Below are 17,535 nucleotides of genomic sequence, written 5' to 3' on the forward strand. Positions count from 1 at the left end.
TCTTAGTTCTGTTATTTTCAGGTGTTTCAGCAGCTTTTGTGTCCAGAACAGGAAAAACTACAGACGTGACTCAAATTAAAGGCTGGAGAGATAAATTCAGTCCGTCGGAGGCTCCGTCCACCCCTGCATCCTCCAGACCTGAAGGTGAGCTTTCTTTTGCTCTTCTTCAGTGTGCTTTGGTCACGTCACACATGAAACCTTCAAGAACTGTTGGAAAGCTGAAGATCTGATCTATCTTTCTTTTACAGTTTTAACTGATAAATTGTGTCTTTTTGATTACTTTTTTATTCGACAACATGTATTTCAGACCCACTGGTAGGTTTTGGGGTCCAGAGGACTAACTAGTCTTTGTGTTGTCCTGCAGCTGGTCCCAGTTCCGAACCACAGAAGAAGAATTTGTCGGCGTTCTGCAGCGACATGCTTGACGAGTATCTGGAGAACGAAGGGAAACTGATCGACGAACGAGCCGCCAGCTTCTCTCAGCCGCCAGTGGAGCCGCTGGTGTACGAGCTGCCGACCAGGAGCACCAGCTACGTCCGGACGCTGGACCACATCCTGAAGAAGCAGAACACTGGTTCCCCTGCAGCAGACCTCATATCTGGGTTCATCCCCCCCTCAAAGAGACCCCGACTCACCGAGACTAAAGCTGGCAGGACGTTGGAGAGGAAACCGAGAGGTCAGAAACTGAACAAACCCAGAGCAGAACCTTTCGAACCTGCTCCAGGTGAATCTGGTCCCCCATCAGCCAACACTGCCGAACCGACCCTGAAGAAGAGGAGGAAACTCAAACTGAAGACCACATCTCGGACCCTCAGCCCCTCCAGGTCCACGGGCCTATTAAAGGACCTGGCGCCGCTGGAGTCGGACTCTGAGCTCGGCCAGAAGGAAGACACCGGCAGGAAGGAGCGGCGGCCCCTGATGACCCGGGCCCTGCTCAGGCAGAAGGACCTGGAGGACAGCGTGATATGGGAGGGTCGACCTCGGACCGGCATCACCGAGCAGAGGGCCACCGTCGCCCTGACGTCCCTCTTCACCCTGACGGTGAGCAGGACAGCTGTCGATTAGTCTTTTGATTATTTACTGGATTAATCGTGTTAATATGTCAGAAGCTGAAGTTCACAATCACAAACATCTTGCTTCATCCACAATCCAAAGATGTTCAGTTTACTGTCATAGAGGAGGAAAGAAACCAGAAAACATTCACAAACTGCGATAATCAACCAGAGAGACACAGAACAACTACAGGGATTATCTCTGGAACATTTTCTGCTTTGGTGTTCTCTAAAGTGTCAGAAAAAGGTGAAGAATGAGGATCAGCATTAACAACATCAGTTTACTGTCATAGAGGAGGAAAGAAACCAGAAAACGTTCACATTCCAGAAGCTGCAATCACAGTCTTTGTTTGAAATGTACTTCAGCTGATTAACTGATTGTCCAAATAGTTGAGAGTTAATGTAATAGTTGACAACTAAATGAGTAATCAGTGAGCTGTTGCACCTCTGACAGTGAGAATCCTCATGTGACTGTTATCTTACTGCTGATACAGAAAACCAGCGATTAATCAGTGGACAGAAGATCAGTCAGTAAAAGGTGATCAGGTAGAAATAACCCTGCAGCTCCTCCTACACCTGCGTGTTAACATGTTTTCACACAAATATTCACTGTATGAGTTAAAGAAAAGCAAAAAATGTCAGATTTTTTTTTTTGTTTTGCAGAAGTTGACAAAACCCCTGACTCGGTTATGAAAGTAGTCGCCTAATTGTTGATTCAGTTGATTGTTTTAGTTCTAGATTTAGTCAGTAAGTTTAAATTTAGGTCCTCCGCTGCATCGCCGTGTTTTATAATAAGAACTGAAATGCTTTTTGTCTCCTGTGCATCAAAATATGAATATATAGAATTTTTCCCTGAGAAGGATGCAGAGTTTCTGAGCCCTGAGTTTTGTCTGAAGGTGTTTCTGTCAGCCTTCAGACAGTATAAAGGGTTAAATTCAGTTGGAATTTAAACTATTTCGGTCGGCATTACATGTTCAGTTTTCAAATCTTCGATGCGTTTTGGGTCCATAGCTAACAGTTGCCATGGTTACGGGTTTGTTTCTGACATTATAAAAACTGAAAGGTCAAAAGCCTTCAAGCGAGTTAATCTGCAGCAGAACCACCAGATGCAGCACTGAGGAGCTGTGAAGACTGATGCTCTTCTTCTCTCGTCCCTCCTCAGGGTTTTGTTAGCGAGAACCCGACGGCGCCCATCGAGTTGGTTCGGAGAAGAGCGCCCCCTCCCTGTCTGAACGAGTTCTGCCGGCTGGGCTGCGTCTGCTCCAGTTTGTCCCACTGCTCCAGGATCAGCCACTGCGGCCGCCTCTCCTGCATGTTCGGCTGCAGCTGCCTCAAACAGAAGGTCGTCCTTCTCAAGAACCTGGATGGGTCCGACTGCAGCCCCCCCTCCCACCAGCTCCACAACAAGAGGAGGAAGAGGAGGAGAATGAAGATGGCCTACAGTAAGTCTGAGTCTGAAGGTCAACAAATTATAGATCTGATCTAAGACCAGCTGCTGTTTGCGTGGCAAAACAAACCAGCATTTGTTTGAAGATTAAAATTAAAGGTGAAAAATAATATTAAAATGTCAGAGACATTTTTAAATATAAAGAAAATATATAAATATTAATAAAATACCAGAAAAAAATATGAAATGTCTGAATAATATAGAACCATAAGAAAATATCTTTTAAAAAAATCCCAAAAGTGTGTGAAAAATATGAACAAAATAATCACATTTCTGAAAAAATATGCAGTCTGAAAATAAATTAAGAGGTCTACAAATGTATTATTTAAATGTACAAAAATTATTAGCAAAAGTCTGAAAAATATAAATAAATTATCCAAAAAATATTATAATGTCTGAAATATATCAGTATTATTTTTTTTTTAATTCTGGTAAAAATCTAAAAAATATCCATAAAATATCAGAAAAAAAATCTGTAAAATGTCTAAAAAGTATCTGTGAGATGTTTTTTAAAAGCTGATAAATGTTTGGAAACTATAAATATATGTCTGAAACATATCAGTAAAATATAAAATGAAAATCAGAAAAATTTCAATAAAATGTCTGAAAAATGTATTAAAGCGACAGCAAGATATCAGCAAAATATCAAATCAAAATCTTGAAAGAAAACAAAGAAATGTCTAAAAAATATTATCAAAATGTCTCATAAATGTTTAAAATAATATCAGTGAAATATTAAAGACAAATCAATAAAATGTCTGATGAAAGTAAAAATAATAAGTGCTAGATAAATATAAGCTGAAGTAAAAGCACTTCCTCTCCTCTAACTGCTGTGTTGGACTTGTTAGTCCTGAAGGAGGCGGACAGCGTTTCCCAGCCGGCCCAGCGAGTCCGGACTCTGTGGGGGAGGGACTGTGGAGACTCAGATCCGGAGGGAGTCCACGTCCCTAAAGCCGCCCCTCAGCCCAGCTCCACTGTAAGGACTCTGGTGAGTACAGATAACAAGACACCGAGTGGCTGCTCTGCAAAAAATATATGCTGAAGTTTCTGGTGGTTCTGATGTTTTCAGGAGGGCAGAGAGAACCGAAGCAGCTGCGCCAGAGTCCGAGCCTTCAGGAGAAAGATCAAGAAACAGAAGGTGGGAGGCGCTTAAAGCAGACAACATTGATGCAAACAAGCTCGGCTGATTCTGTCTGAACATGTCAAACATCAAGCGGGGTTACTGTTAATCCGGAACATTCTACAAAAAGTAAATTCACAAAAAAACAGATGTCTATCAGAGGGGCTTGTCGCTATAAACCATGCATACTGGACTCCTGATAAAAACAACAGCCAAAGGTATAAAATCACATGAGTTTTATGGGGAAGCACGGTGGTGGCAGCATCATGATGTGAGAATCTTCTCAGCAGCAGCCTGGAAGGCTTGTAAAGGTAGAGGGTGAATGAATGCAGCAAAGTGTAGAGAAATCCTGGAGGACAACCTGATGCAATCTGCAGGAGAACTGAGACTGAAACAGCCAAAGCTCCACAGAAATGGTTTGAAGACAACAAGGTGAAGTTCTGGAGGCCCAGTCAGAGTCCAGACCTCAGTACAACTGAGAATTAGTGTCTGAAAGTTCTGTTCCCTCATGATCCCTGTGGAACCTGACTGAATTTGATGAGTTTTACAAAGAAAAAAAAAAAGAGGTAACATTGCAGCATCTAGATGTTCAGGCTAATTAAAACCAACAGGATCGATGCTGTATCTCCAGCTGAAGGTGCATCTACTCAATACTGACTTGAAGGTGGTGAACACTTTTGCAGTCACTTATTTTCTGTTTTTATATGTTTCATTAATTGACCTTATCTTAAAGAAATTAGAAGTTAGTTTTTCACTTTGACATTTTCAAAAACCCAGTATTAAATTTACCATAATTCAAAGCTGAAAAGCACTGAGTGGAGGAAATTTCCGAGGGTGGAACTATTTTTTTAAAGGTACTGTATTAACAGATCTGCTCAGACTGAGATCTGAGGTTGTCCCATTCCTCGTCCCTGGGGAACACCACAGTTGACCAGCTGTGTCATGTTTGTCCACCAGGAGGCATCTAAAGACGTGAACTGTAAACCTGCTCGGCTGACGTCTCTGAAACAGAGAAACTTGACCCTGAAGGAGACCGAGACCAGAACCTCCCGTCCTCCTCCAGGTGGGTTCATGTCCAGCTCCTCCTATGTCAAACTGTCCTTCTTCTTCTTCTCATGTTGCTGATGAAGCTTTGTCCCGTCTCTTTGGCAGGTGAAGCAGTCCAGACGCCTCCTGAAGAGCCTCCTGCGAGTCCCTCAGAGGATCCGATCCCGAAGCCATCAAAGCGTCTGTTCATTGTGGCCGACTGTAAATGGGAGACCAGCGCCGATCAGAGCCATGTGTTGAAGCAGCTGTGTGAAGCGATGGCTCAGGACCGGCTGGACCGGCCGTTCAAGATCCGGAAGTACCTCGTCAGCCCCGTCAGTCAGACCGTAGAGGGGGACGGCGCCGACCAATGCATCCAGTACAAGGTTCGCATCTCCAGAGTCAAACCAGAGCAGGAGAAATCAGAAGCACCAGTCAAACCTGTCGCATCCACAAAACCTGCAGGACCAGTAAAACCAGCAGTACCAGTAAAACCAGCTGCTCCAAGAACCCAAAGAAAAATGAAAGCTGCTCAAAAAAAACAGGTGAGCAGGAATTGAAATGCTGTTTAAACTCTGAACCTGTACTGAGCATCTGTTCTGATAATGAGCCCGTCATCAACACCATTTTAATAAGCTGCTGCTCTATGTAGTGCCACTTACATGTCGTATGATTCTAAACTGGGTCGCTTTACATGAATCTGATTACTGTAAGTGTAAATGTCTTAATTAAACAGGCTTTAGATTGTATCCAGTGTCAACATGTTGCTGAAAACTGCTCAAACCTCTGAGTGTTTTTGTTTGAACACATCTCGTATTTTTATGCAGGATGACCTGAGACAGGCACCTCTGGAGGACTGGCAGCAGGAAGTGATGGAGGAGGTGGAGCCTCTGGAGGTCTGGCAACAGGAAGTGGTGGAGGAGGCGGAGCCCCTGGAGGACTGGCAGCGGGAGGTGGAGGAAGGAGACATTGATGAGGAGGAGGTCAGCACTCTTCAGCAGGTGAATGACAGGAAGAGGAGTTCAAAGAGCAGAATAAGGATGGTGCCCGACACGGCTTTGCCTTTCCTGACGGGAATCTCCCCCGCCGGCTTCCTCTCAGCCAATAAGAAGCAGCCGGGAGGCACAGACCACCCGATTCAGGTGAGAACACCATGTATGGCAGTGACGGCTGGTTTTCTATACATGTAAGATGACTAAATTATCTATATTCAGTGTCAGCTGCACCTCATGATCTTTGTCAGTAGGTGGAGTTTGAAAAGAGGACAATGATTCCCACGACAGCTGAACAACCGCCTCCTACTAATACAGAACTTATATGAACTTCACAGAAACATTTCATTCAGACAAACCTTGAACTGCTTTCAGTTTTTGCTTGTGAAAAGTAAGTCAGACTCAGATACTTCTGATGATCAAGAGTGGAGCTGCAGAGATACTGCGGCTTCATTTCTCTCATGTCTTCAGTTTCAGACGTTCCCTGTTTACCCACCTGTTAAACTCCGCCCTCTGCTCTCCTGCAGGTGAACGGGAAGCTCTATCCTCTGGCAAAGATCCAGTTGGGAAAAATGGGGGCGTTGCATCCAGCGAATCGTCTGGCCGCCTACCTGACGGGTCGGGTCGGGTCCAGCAGGCAGCAACAGGCTTCTCCATCTTTGTCCCCCTGTAAACCCCCTCTGAGGTCGGCACCGACCTCCTCTTCCTCCTCCTCCTCCTCCTCTGCCGTCGCCTCCACCTCCACCACTCCGCCCACATCACAGCCACCAGTCACATCACTCATCATCCCAACCTCCTCCACAGGTGAGTAGACAGCATCCTTAACTCCTTTATTTTCTATTATTATTTTCTGTCAATAAAGCGGTAAATACATTCTGTATCGGAAATTTTAAATAACTTGCTTCTGTAAATACATCGATAAAGAACCACATTTCTCGGTGTGTCAGAAAAGTTCCAGGACTGGTGTCACAAAAGATATATTTCAAACCCAAATGAGGAGTTTTCTTCTTCAAAGTAATCGCCCTGGAGTATATAGCGGGGATCTCAGCTCTCTGCAGCCATTGAACTTTTTCCCTGCCGAGCGATGACCAGAAGGATCGACGCATGCAAGTGTGTCGGGACATCCTCGAGTGTCTTGAAACCGGACCAGACTCGCTAGGGAGAGTCATCACCGGTGATGAGTTGTGGATCTTCGAGTACGACCCAGAGACCCAACGGCAAAGCCTTCAGTGGAAGCATCCGACATCGCCAAGGCCGAAGACAGCAAGACAGTCCAAGTCCAAAGTCAAAGTCATGTTGATCGCATTCTTCGATGTGGGGGGCATCGTCCACTGAGTCCTGGCCACAGGGCCAGACGATCAACCAACACATCTACAAAGAGATCCTGCAGCGTTTGTGTCGTTCAGTGCATGAGAGTTGTGGCAGGACGAGTTGTGGCTGCTTTACCATGACAACATGCCTGCTCACAACGCCCTGAGCATCCGGCAGCTCCTGGCTGAAAAGAACATCTCTGTGCTGGAGCAACCTCCCTACTCACCCCACCTGGCTCCGTGGGATTGGTTCCTCTTCCCAAAGCTCACGAGGGGTCATCAAGGGGACCTGTTTAGAAGACGTGGACGACACAAAGATGGCTGTGAAAACGGAGCTGAGAGGATCCTGGAAGAATCCTTCCAGGAGTGCATGGTGGCGTGAAGTGAAGGCTGGAGAAGTGTGTTAGACTCCAGGGGGATTAATACGGAGGGAAAACTGGTAGATTGTAGTTTGGATTTGAAATATATCTTTTGTGACACCAGTCCTGGAACTTTTCTGACACACCTCTTATGTATTTTAAAATCATCTTTGTATAAATACCTTGTGTTTATATAAATAACTGTATAAATAACTCATGTTTCCATAGATAAATGTAAACCAGTGAACCGTGTGTGTCGTGTGTTCAGCCTCTCAGCCCAGCAGCCCGGTGGTCCCACCTGTAAATCCATCCCCAGGCTCGGCGCCTCCTAAAACTCCTCAGTTCCTGATGGTTCATGTCGCAGGTCCAATGGGGCAGCTCCCCCCCCAGGTGCCAGCCACCTCCCCCACCGGTCAGAAGCTGGTTCTGCAGCCGGTCCAGACGGCGTCAGGCCTTCAGTATTACCGTCGACCAGACGGGAAGCTGGTCCAACTGGTTCCACTCAACCAGGTGAAACCAGTCGGTAGAAATCCATCTGCTCAGAAAGGTACGTCTGCACACCTGTTCAGAGTTTACTTATTACTTTTCTTGGACCCAAAACTAAGTTCTGTAAAATATTCTGCAAAATTTTGAGAATTTCGTGTTTTCAGACCTCGTAAGTTATGTATTTTCACATTTAAAAAAATATGTTTACCTTTTAAGCCACTTTGAGGATTCAGTAGTTCCCAGCAGATTTAAATGATGAAATGGATCAAGCAGACGATGTATTTTTAACGATTGGCCTCTGAAAATAAGGTGCAACATTTTCAAAGCAGGGAGGTGTTGGTACCCCAGGAGTTCCTGTAAGTGTCTATATATGGATTGATTCATATTTCCTACAAAAAATGAAAATTTTGGTCGACATTTCAGGAACTTTTGAGGCTCTAACCTCAGTAGAATTTGATGGGGAATTAATATGGCAGGACAAGGTTTCAGTTTTTTGCTATTTTGACAAAATGTTCATGTGGACTCACTGGTAGGAAACAAAATCTGGTATTTACTGGTTCTATATGTTGTCATTACATGTGCAAAGTTACAAGCTGCTTCCGTGTTGTCTTCATGTTGAAATTTAACAACATTATATAACAAACTTCCATAGCTTGTAGTCAGTATTAGTCAGAGGCTCTCGTACGGAGCCTTGTGGTTCACCAACATCACAGAAAATACAAGATTCACAGAATGTGAAGCAGAGATTAGAGATCCATCTGAATGTTATCTTCACGCTCTGGTTCTGCTGTAAAATGATCCAATGGCCAGAAATTGACTCCTCCCCCTCTCTGACTCCCACCCAGGTCCTTCCTCCCCCTCCATCCTCCTTCCTGCATCTCCTCAAACTCCAGCTGTTATTACTATCAGCCAACAAACTCCACCTGTGACTACCGTGACCTCCTCCTCATCCTCCTCTTCCTCCTTCTCTGTCAACACCCTCGCCCCCCTCCCCCCAGGATCTGATTTCCTGTCTCAGAAGGGCCCCTGTACCTTTAAACTCCTCCCCTCCCGCAGGGATCCCCTCATTATCCCCGGTAAAGGTTCCTCCCAGCAGCCCGCCACGGTGGTGACGCCTTCGGGTTCCTTCACCATCCTCCAGCCTCCACCCTCCACCTCTTCCGCCGCCCCCGTCACCCTGATCTCCCTCAAACCCTCGTCGGGTCGGGGGGCAGAGCCGGGGGTGAAGACGGTGAAGGTGTCGGCGATGCCGCTCGCTCCGGGACTGGTGGTGGTCCGACAGAAAACTGTTCCGCCTCAAAACTTTGACTCAAAGACTGCTGACAAACGTCCAGTGCCACCTCCGCCTCCTCCGACAGATGCCACACCTGCTTTACCTCCACCTGGAGCATCAGAGGTCACGCTTCCACCGAACCCCCCGGCTGACGGGTTGAGGCCTGAACCGGAGCTCGCCTGTGACCTGGTGGACCTGGACATCATCTGTGTGGACGACGATATGGGACTGGATACCGCTACGATGCAGCCGGCAGACGTGGTGGAGCTGGTGTCGAGCAGCGAGACGGACAACTCGTCGGACTGCAGAGAGTCAGACAGCGAAGAGGAGAGTCAGCCGCCGAAGAGCAACCAGGTGACACCTGAGTTTTTCCTGAATCCTGTCGCTGTTGTCTTCCGTGCACTAAGACGGTTCTACAATTTCATTCAGCAGACACTTTTATCCAAAGTGACGTACATCTGAGAGTAGATACAACACAAGCAAGGATGTAGTGAGGAGAAAACAACCTGGATAAGTGCAATAGAACAACATTTATTCGATTATTTATTTTTGCACTCAAACACTTCAAAATGAGGTGAAACTTCCAAAATTACAGGAAGCTTGTTTAAAATGCCTCAAAATTCTAAACCAGTTTTACCTCCTGCAGAGTGAAGCTGCTGCTGACGTTTGTTTGTTTGTTGATGCAGCGTCTGATGCACAAAACGCTGGAGCGGGAGCGTCGGGGGAAGCTGCGGCAGCTGTTCGATGCACTGAGGAGACAGACTGGACTGAGCGACTCGAGGACGTCAAAGATCTGCACACTGAACACGGTGAGAAACCAGCTCATGCACCGACGCTGTTTGTTTGTTTGTTTGTTTTTTCTGGAGACTAACAGGAGCTGTTGTGTTTGTTTGGAGGCGGTGGAGGTCATAGAGGAGCTCCAGACGATTGAGACGGAGCTGGAGAAGAAGAAGCGGATGCTGAGGAAGAGGAGGGACGAATATTTGTCGAGGCTCGCTCCGTCATCAGGTCAGAACAGAAACTTGTCACCAGACGTAAACCTGAGAGATGAAGCTGTAAGCAGTCAAAAGCAGTAAGAAAACTGATAGAAGATAAAGAACCAGCTGATTCTGAGGAGGTCAGCGGGGAGCTTTCTTCATTTTTGGTCTATTTTATCTGGAATGACCCTCCTTTATCCGTTTTTATTTATTTATATGTACTTTAAATTCTCTGTGTGCTTTTCATTATTGCGTTAACATTACAGTTACCAGCTGTGTCTGTGATAAATATGCCCACTGTTTGTGTTTACTTTCTGACAACAGACCAGACTGAAGCCGACTCCATCGAGGTTGTGGATGTGCTGGACGACACGATCAAAATCTCATCTGAAGAAGAGATTGATGTAAGAAATTCAAACAGCTCCTCACAGAGTCAGAAGGCCAAACAGAGTTCTACCTTCATACTGTGAATATTCCAGAGCTCCAGGTCCTTGAAGTCCACAGAGGAGGGTCCAGGTTTATCACTTTAATGGACTTTTCCCATCATTTCTGAGCCTCAGAACTTCATCAGTACAGCAGATAGACACATGACATTTAGGAGGAAGAACACATCTGAGTTCTGGTAGAACCTGACACCAGATCAGTTCTACATCCATCCAGGTGTCACAGTCGAAAGAATAAATTAGGTTTTGGAGCACTTTTTCTACAGCCAACTTTGAGCATGAATATTATGGGATGTATCACAAGGGGCATAAAGCAATCAAAATGTCACACTAAAGGACAAAGAGGAGATGCAAAACAAGAAAAACGAGGAACAAAACAGGAGAAGAGATGCAAAATGGCAATAACAACAACAAAAAAATGACCACAACAAGAAACAAACTGTCGCAAAGACTCAAAACAGATGCAAAATGACAAAAGGGAGAAGAAACAACAGAAAACAGGAACAAAACAAGAAACCAGTTCTACATCCATCCAGGTGTCTCAGTCTGAACACTGGACCTGGTTCTGTTCACGTCCTCTGTCAGCAGCTGGTAGCATCAGTATTATGGGATGTCTCATAGTGGTACCAGTTTAATGTCTATGAAATAGAGTCATAGGAACAATCATTGGTACCCTGGATGTGGTTCTGGTTCTGATCATTCACCAGAGAAAACTTTACAAAGTGCATTCTGGGTAAACTTTCCAGGCTCATATCAGCATGTGTGATGGTGGTTGGTCAAAACAAGTTCTAGACAATGGAAGGACCATTTTACCTCCAGAACATACCAGAACCATCTGTAGACAGGATTCACTCTGAGGGGAAATGATCTTCTTATATAGTCATAATTTATCACTCGAAAGATGTGAAAATCTGTTAGCTGAAGGAAATCAAACCAACATTATATCAAAGTGTTACAGTTCAGTCTAGTGGCAGCACAGCATGTTGAAGTGCTGCAGAGTGCCACTTAAATCTGTTCAGACAGATGAATCTCTGAGTTTAGGGGAGATATTTAGATCAGCGTGTGCTCATGTGTATAATATTGAGTGAACAAGGATGTTTACAACATGTGCGGAGGTTTGCGTTACAAGTTTACCTCACGTTGAAGTCACGAGCAACAAGCCCAGTCCTGAAAACCATGAAGTCATGGAAGTAGTGTTTTCCTAACTGGTCGTTATGAAGCTGTGGAGCTCAGCAGGAGCCAATAAGTCAGTCTGAGGGTGTAATTTAAAGAGTCGACACCTAACGAACAGAAACAGGCCGACAGAACCAGAACTGAACACTGTCAGAGGAGAACCTGAAAGACTCTCAGACAGGCTCTGAGTGCTGATGAATCAGTGAGATTAGGGAAATGGTGGAAAAAGTAAATTGAAATACGCTAAATTTGTACCCACCTTTATGTGCTTAAAGGGCCTGTATCTCAGAAACATTCCTAGCATGAAGGTAAAACGTAGCATGGCTTCATTAAATACACTGAAGGTATTCTACCTCATGAATCAGGTCATTCTGAGGCAGTTCTGGAGATTTTTTAAATCATTTTGTATCATATTAAGCTCACCTGAGGTGACTCTGTGTTTGTAACAGGTGGAGGAAGGATGTTGGGGCGTTTCCAAGGAGAGGAACCGGCCGTGGATGACGAGGAGGAGATCAGAGTAAGAAGAAGAAAGACTGATGAGGGTCATGATCTGAACCAGACAAACTCTCATGATTATCAGCAGCTTGTAGAAGCTACAAATATGTGAAACTAGAAGTTGATCGGAGCTGCTGTTCATTCTACGCCAAATTATGGAAACTAACGAGCTCGTGTCAGGGATTTTCTCACAGATATTAACATAAAAACTTCTATTACGTTTATTGGATCTTTTTTTCGTCACCTCAGAGCTGAATTTAATCCTGTCTGCAGCTCTTCAGTTTGATCTTCTACATTTTTATACATCTTCAGAGAATATTAGCACTTTGGAACAAATAAAACAAATAGTTTGAAGGAATTTTAAAAAGTTCTTATTGGGAAAATGTATTTAACAATCTATGTGGCAGGCAGTTTATTACATAGGACCAAATAACTTGTAGATCTGATAAAACTATATTAAAACTACACAAAATAAACGCTTTTGGCTGCATCAGTGAAAACTAATGGTCATATTAATGTTTGACAACTGAAGGTTCTTCGTTTGGGTTAACTGTAGATAGTGTCAGTCCAGTATATAATAAGCAACCCACATGAGAGACAGAAAATTCAGAAAAATTTGGGTTTGTCCTGAAATTTGGTTCACTGCTGGACAAGAAGTTTGAGAATTTAGAATTGAAATAGTTTTATAAAATCAGATTTTAGCAGATTTGAAAGAAAATAAAAACATTGTCATGCAGATACAAACAATCAGCAAGTTGTGCTTTATGCTAAAGGTAATGGTATGACTCAGGCTCTGTGGTGTTTACAGCAGAAGCTGTTCACCTTCAATGTAAAATCGGCTTTCTGACATGTTCTCTGGTTGTTTCCAGGGCGGACGAGACGACCGGAGCCACAATCTTTCCAAAGAAGCTGCAGCTGCATCAGGTACAGCCAGCAAACTGCTCATCAGTTCACCGTAAAACTGACTCAGCACCGAAAAACACCCTGACACGGAGGTCACATCAAATCTGAACACCAGACAAGACAGTTCAGAACTTCACTGAGAATCTGTCTGTTTTTAGGTTTCCTTCAGTAGCACATGAATCCAGTCAGGTTTATCTGTACGTCCTGATAGCCTGCAAACAGGAAACTCACTGACGGTTCTGCTGCTTTAAAGAGCATTTCGGCTAAATTTAACAAATGCAGGCTGATGAAACAGAGTCGTACCGCTCAGAAAGAACAAATAATCAGAAATGTCAGTTTTTATTTCTATGATGTTTGTGTGTTTTAGGCTCGTCAGGAGATCCAGACTCTGAAGAGCACGATGGAGGAACTGAAGAGTCTGAAGACGAGTCTGAAGCAGCAAAAAGACGCACAGAGTTCAGGTGAGAAACCAGGTGAGAAACCAGGTGAGGGTGTTTCTATAAGCTAAACCTTCCTGCAGGACGTCACACCGTAAAGTATTGGCAGCTTCTAATGTTGCTGGAAAACAAATTATGTTGACAGAAATTACATGCTGGTGAGCAGCCAGAACAGCGACCAGAAAGGTCATAACTGTGACCGCTCACCTGTAGGCGAAGCTCTAACCTGCCTGTATGTGTGACTGCAGGTAAGACTGAGCAGAGATCAGCCAATCAGCTGCCAGCAGGAGACACGATCGACGAGGACGTCACAGGCACATTGTTTGACGTACAGCCTCCACAAGCTCCTCCCACCCGTGTTTCTGCCCTGCCCACTCCTACACCTGCCCAGCCTCCGTTGGTCGCACAGGTGTTGACGTCCGTCCCGCCTCGTCCTGCTGCATCCCACAATGCACCTGTGCAGAGAGACCGGCCGAGGACGATTCCCAACATCCTGTCTCGCAGGAAGAGTCGTCCTCCACCACCGCAGAGCACGACAACTGAAGAGGGTAAGACTTAACTAACCAACTAACCAGCCAACTAGCTGACTTACTGACTGACTGACTGACCCACCCACTGGTGGACTTCGTCACACACTCACTCAGTTAACTGACTGACTAAATACCTATCTAATTGTAGACCAGTTACTTAGTTAGCTGCTGATACACTGATTAATACACTGATCTACTCACAGACCTGGTCAACTAGTTACCTAGTTAGCTGGCTAATTGACTGAGTAGCTGACCTAACTGAAACATTTAGTCAGTCAGTTACCAAGTTAGCCGACTGTATAACAACTTAACTAACCTACTGTTTGACATAGCCAACCAGTTACCTGGTTAACTGACTCACTAACTACCTACTTTATAATAGATTCACTGATACTTAGCTAGCTGTTTGACTGACTGACTGACTAACTAGTGATCTGTCAGTCAGTTAATAAAGAGTTAATTAGTTAAATTTGTTTTAAATATTTGGGTTGACAGTTAATGTTTTGGTTTATCAATAAACTAGTTCAAAGTATTTTACCTGTTAGCTGCTGGTTAGTTGTCGGTCAGTGTTGTCGATGAGTTTATGAACTGACTGGTCCTTCTGCAGTCCATCCTCCAGTTGAACCTCCATCCTTCCAGGCTCTGCTCCCGGCGGAGGTCCTGTCTCTGGTCCGGGCATCGTTACCAGGTCAGCAGGTCCTGGCGCTGAGCCCAGTGATGACGGAACCGACGGTGCTGCAGTCCGCTCAGAGACCAGGTACTAACTAACCACTGATCCTCCGTTCACTGCTGCCCCCGGCTGTCGTTGTCAAAGTAACATGAGACTCTTCTGTGTAGGCGTGGCCTCCGTCACCCTGAACATCCCCAACCTGCCCAATCAGCAGCTGCACCTCACCTCACTGCCCCGCCCACCAACCAGTAAGATCTACAGCAGCCCCGCGCCGCTCACCGTCACTAACCTCACAGGTAGCTAATCAGCCTACGAGACTTCTAAATACAATACAGAACATATCGTTGAGTTTTACCTGATCGGGTTTTTGTTTTACCTTTGATCCAATTGAGTCATTTAATGTTTAGTATCTGAAAGCAACAAACACATTTCAAATGTTGTAGGTCAGCTGTAGTACCTGGCTGTTCCACCAGAGGAGGCGTCACTCAGACTACAGTCATGGTGGCAGCAGAGAGCACTGTGGGAGTTTAGCAGCCACAGGACCTAGAGGAGGTTCATGACCTCCAACCAGAACTCAGGAGTTGAATTTCATTCAGGACCAACTAGAACAGTGTTTCTGTCACAGTGACATGTACAGCAGAGCTGTGTTTATAGCCCTCATGTGTGTGTGGACTGAAACAGGACAGTCCATATAAGACTAACATCTGCTGAGCTTAATTTTAATTTTATATGTTAGTAATTATTGATTGACGATGCTGCTTTTATGAAGGAAATAATCAAAAGCGTGCATCCCTGCCTTGATCAGCCCTGATCTGTGAGATCGGATCGAGTCATCTTTGTTGTTTGCAACTTATTTTGTTTGTTTAGAAAAACATCAGCTGATCGTGACTGTTTTTATTTACAGCCACAGACTTCAGCAACATGCTGCACCTGGCTCAGCCTGCAATCACAGAACAACAACAACAACAGACAGACAAACAACAAACACAACAACAACAGACCCATCCTGTGGACCTTCAGCTGGTCTCAGTTGGATCAGACCGGATCCCGGATCAGGTCCGGCCTCCATCGCAGGCCGAGCTCAGACCTTCGTCCTTTCCGTCTCTGAGCGCCGATCGTCAGTCACAGGAAAAGGGGACGGAGCCTCCAGAGATCAGAGGGGACCCTGAGAACGAGACCCTGACGTCCCTCCTCAACGAGATCTTCTTCCTCAACCAGCAGAACGTCGCCACGACAACAGAGGTCTCATCACTGGGGAAGCCGTCCTATGAGGATGCCACTAAGCTGGGCGGAGCCAAGGAGCGGCAAGACGCCCACATCCCGGGGCAACTCCAGCTGGACTCGGACTGTAACAGCACCGTTGCCACAGAGACTGAGGGGGCGGGGCTTAACGGCCACACTGAGACGACTGGCGTGCAGCCTGGACCAGCAAACACTATTGGAGGCAAGCTGGCTCCGCCCCCTCTGCTGCAGATGAAGGTGGGAGGAGACAAAGTGGCTCCGCCCAGCACAAGTGACGGGGTAGCGGGGGTGTCATCAACAGAGGGGGGGGAGGGGGGCGTGGCCTGGAGGCCAATGCCGAGGCTGGTTCCTCTGGGGCTGAGAGGAAACCTGCCCAGCTGACATCACGCATGATGTCACCGCAGCTTCAGGACTTCATTGGCAGCCTGTGGGCAGCGAACATTCTCTGATTGGTCCTGTTTTTTTGTTTTTTGGATGACCAATCAGACCCCTCATTGATGTTTACAGACAACCAGAGATTATGTCATCGTTTTATTTATTTTGTCCACGTCTTCATTTCGTCAGTTTGAGCTCCTTCGTTTGTTTACTTTAGTTGTTGTTTCAGGATCGTTTCAGAATAAAGCGCAAACATTTGCGCCGAAAAGCCTCAACAGAAATAATCCCGATACTGACCTGATAACAGATCAATACTGTAATATCAGACTGAGGCTGTCCCTATGGGAACGGCAGGCACCCTGTCGCCAAGGTAACCTCTGAGGGGAAAAAGTTGCGAAAAAATTCTGAATAATTTTGGTTATGTTTCCAAATTATAATGTAAAGAAATGAAGAATCCGTCACTGCAGCCTGAATTTATCCTTCAAAGCTGATTTAGTTTCATATGTTTGAGAACTAATTACATCCGTTTTTGTTTAATTTAGAAATTACTTTTTTTTTCCTTTTTAAAAAAAAAAATCATTAGTTTTTCATGTTGAAATGTTTTACTTAAAAAAAAAAAAAAAAAAAAAACTTTGCAAACCTGACAGACTCTTGGGAAATGTAGAACGCCTCCTTTAGTAGAAAGAGAAACTTTACAGTATTTCTAAAAACAAGTTTTCTGCTTGAAATGTTGCAGCTTTACTCTGAAAATCTGAAACAACAGACAGAAGCTTTTATTTTTGTACTTGAAGGATTTTCATCAAAGTTTTTGTTCATCGGCGTCACGTCGCGATGAAATATTTCAACTGTTTCCGTTTTCAGGAAATAAACTATGACAGGAAAGTTTTTTTGTGTTAAACTGTGAAAACTCCTTGAGTTGGGAAAGGACACTCGCCTGGACAGACTCACCTGGACGTACCTGGACTGACTGAACTCATCTTGACTCACCTGGACTGAATTCACTTGGACTCATCTGGGCTGAAGTACGTAAACTCAACTGGACGGACGTACCTGGACTGACTCACTTAAACTGACCTGGACAGATTCCACTGGATAGACCCACCTGGTCAGACTCACCTGGACTAACTTATAGTCTCACCTTGACTGTTTCAGTTGGACTGGGCTGACTTACGTAAACTCACCAGGACAGACTCACCTGGACGGTCTCACCTAGACGAACTCACCT

General features: G+C 45.2%; 1 protein-coding gene and 1 long non-coding RNA gene across 6 annotated transcripts in view; one reads left to right on the plus strand and one right to left on the minus strand.

Moving 5' to 3' along the window:
• Positions 1-17,195, plus strand: part of mgaa (MAX dimerization protein MGA a) — a 28,858-nt gene extending 11,663 nt beyond the window's left edge. For 2 of the 5 annotated variants that reach the window (XM_008277083.1, XM_008277085.1), the window contains exons 7-27: positions 22-144; positions 365-1,041; positions 2,215-2,494; positions 3,348-3,487; positions 3,569-3,637; positions 4,577-4,682; positions 4,772-5,190; positions 5,473-5,787; positions 6,165-6,441; positions 7,575-7,853; positions 8,638-9,419; positions 9,752-9,874; positions 9,962-10,073; positions 10,364-10,446; positions 12,108-12,175; positions 13,023-13,077; positions 13,424-13,529; positions 13,742-14,041; positions 14,631-14,780; positions 14,861-14,989; positions 15,598-17,195. In XM_008277083.1, coding sequence (XP_008275305.1) covers positions 22-144; positions 365-1,041; positions 2,215-2,494; positions 3,348-3,487; positions 3,569-3,637; positions 4,577-4,682; positions 4,772-5,190; positions 5,473-5,787; positions 6,165-6,441; positions 7,575-7,853; positions 8,638-9,419; positions 9,752-9,874; positions 9,962-10,073; positions 10,364-10,446; positions 12,108-12,175; positions 13,023-13,077; positions 13,424-13,529; positions 13,742-14,041; positions 14,631-14,780; positions 14,861-14,989; positions 15,598-16,316 — 5,312 coding nt within the window. In that variant the 3' untranslated portion in view covers positions 16,317-17,195. The remainder of the gene's footprint in view (positions 1-21; positions 145-364; positions 1,042-2,214; positions 2,495-3,347; positions 3,488-3,568; positions 3,638-4,576; positions 4,683-4,771; positions 5,191-5,472; positions 5,788-6,164; positions 6,442-7,574; positions 7,854-8,637; positions 9,420-9,751; positions 9,875-9,961; positions 10,074-10,363; positions 10,447-12,107; positions 12,176-13,022; positions 13,078-13,423; positions 13,530-13,741; positions 14,042-14,630; positions 14,781-14,860; positions 14,990-15,597) is intronic. The other 3 variants (XM_008277086.1, XM_008277084.1, XM_008277087.1) reach the window with 3 other exon arrangements.
• LOC103353902 (uncharacterized) overlaps positions 16,903-17,535 on the minus strand; it is a 1,029-nt gene continuing 396 nt past the window's right edge. The window contains exon 2 of the long non-coding RNA XR_520023.1: positions 16,903-17,533. This is a non-coding gene — a long non-coding RNA (uncharacterized LOC103353902). The remainder of the gene's footprint in view (positions 17,534-17,535) is intronic.

Source organism: Stegastes partitus, unplaced genomic scaffold (assembly GCF_000690725.1).
Source record: "Stegastes partitus isolate 25-593 unplaced genomic scaffold, Stegastes_partitus-1.0.2 Scaffold89, whole genome shotgun sequence".
Classification (NCBI taxonomy): Eukaryota; Metazoa; Chordata; class Actinopteri; family Pomacentridae; genus Stegastes; species Stegastes partitus.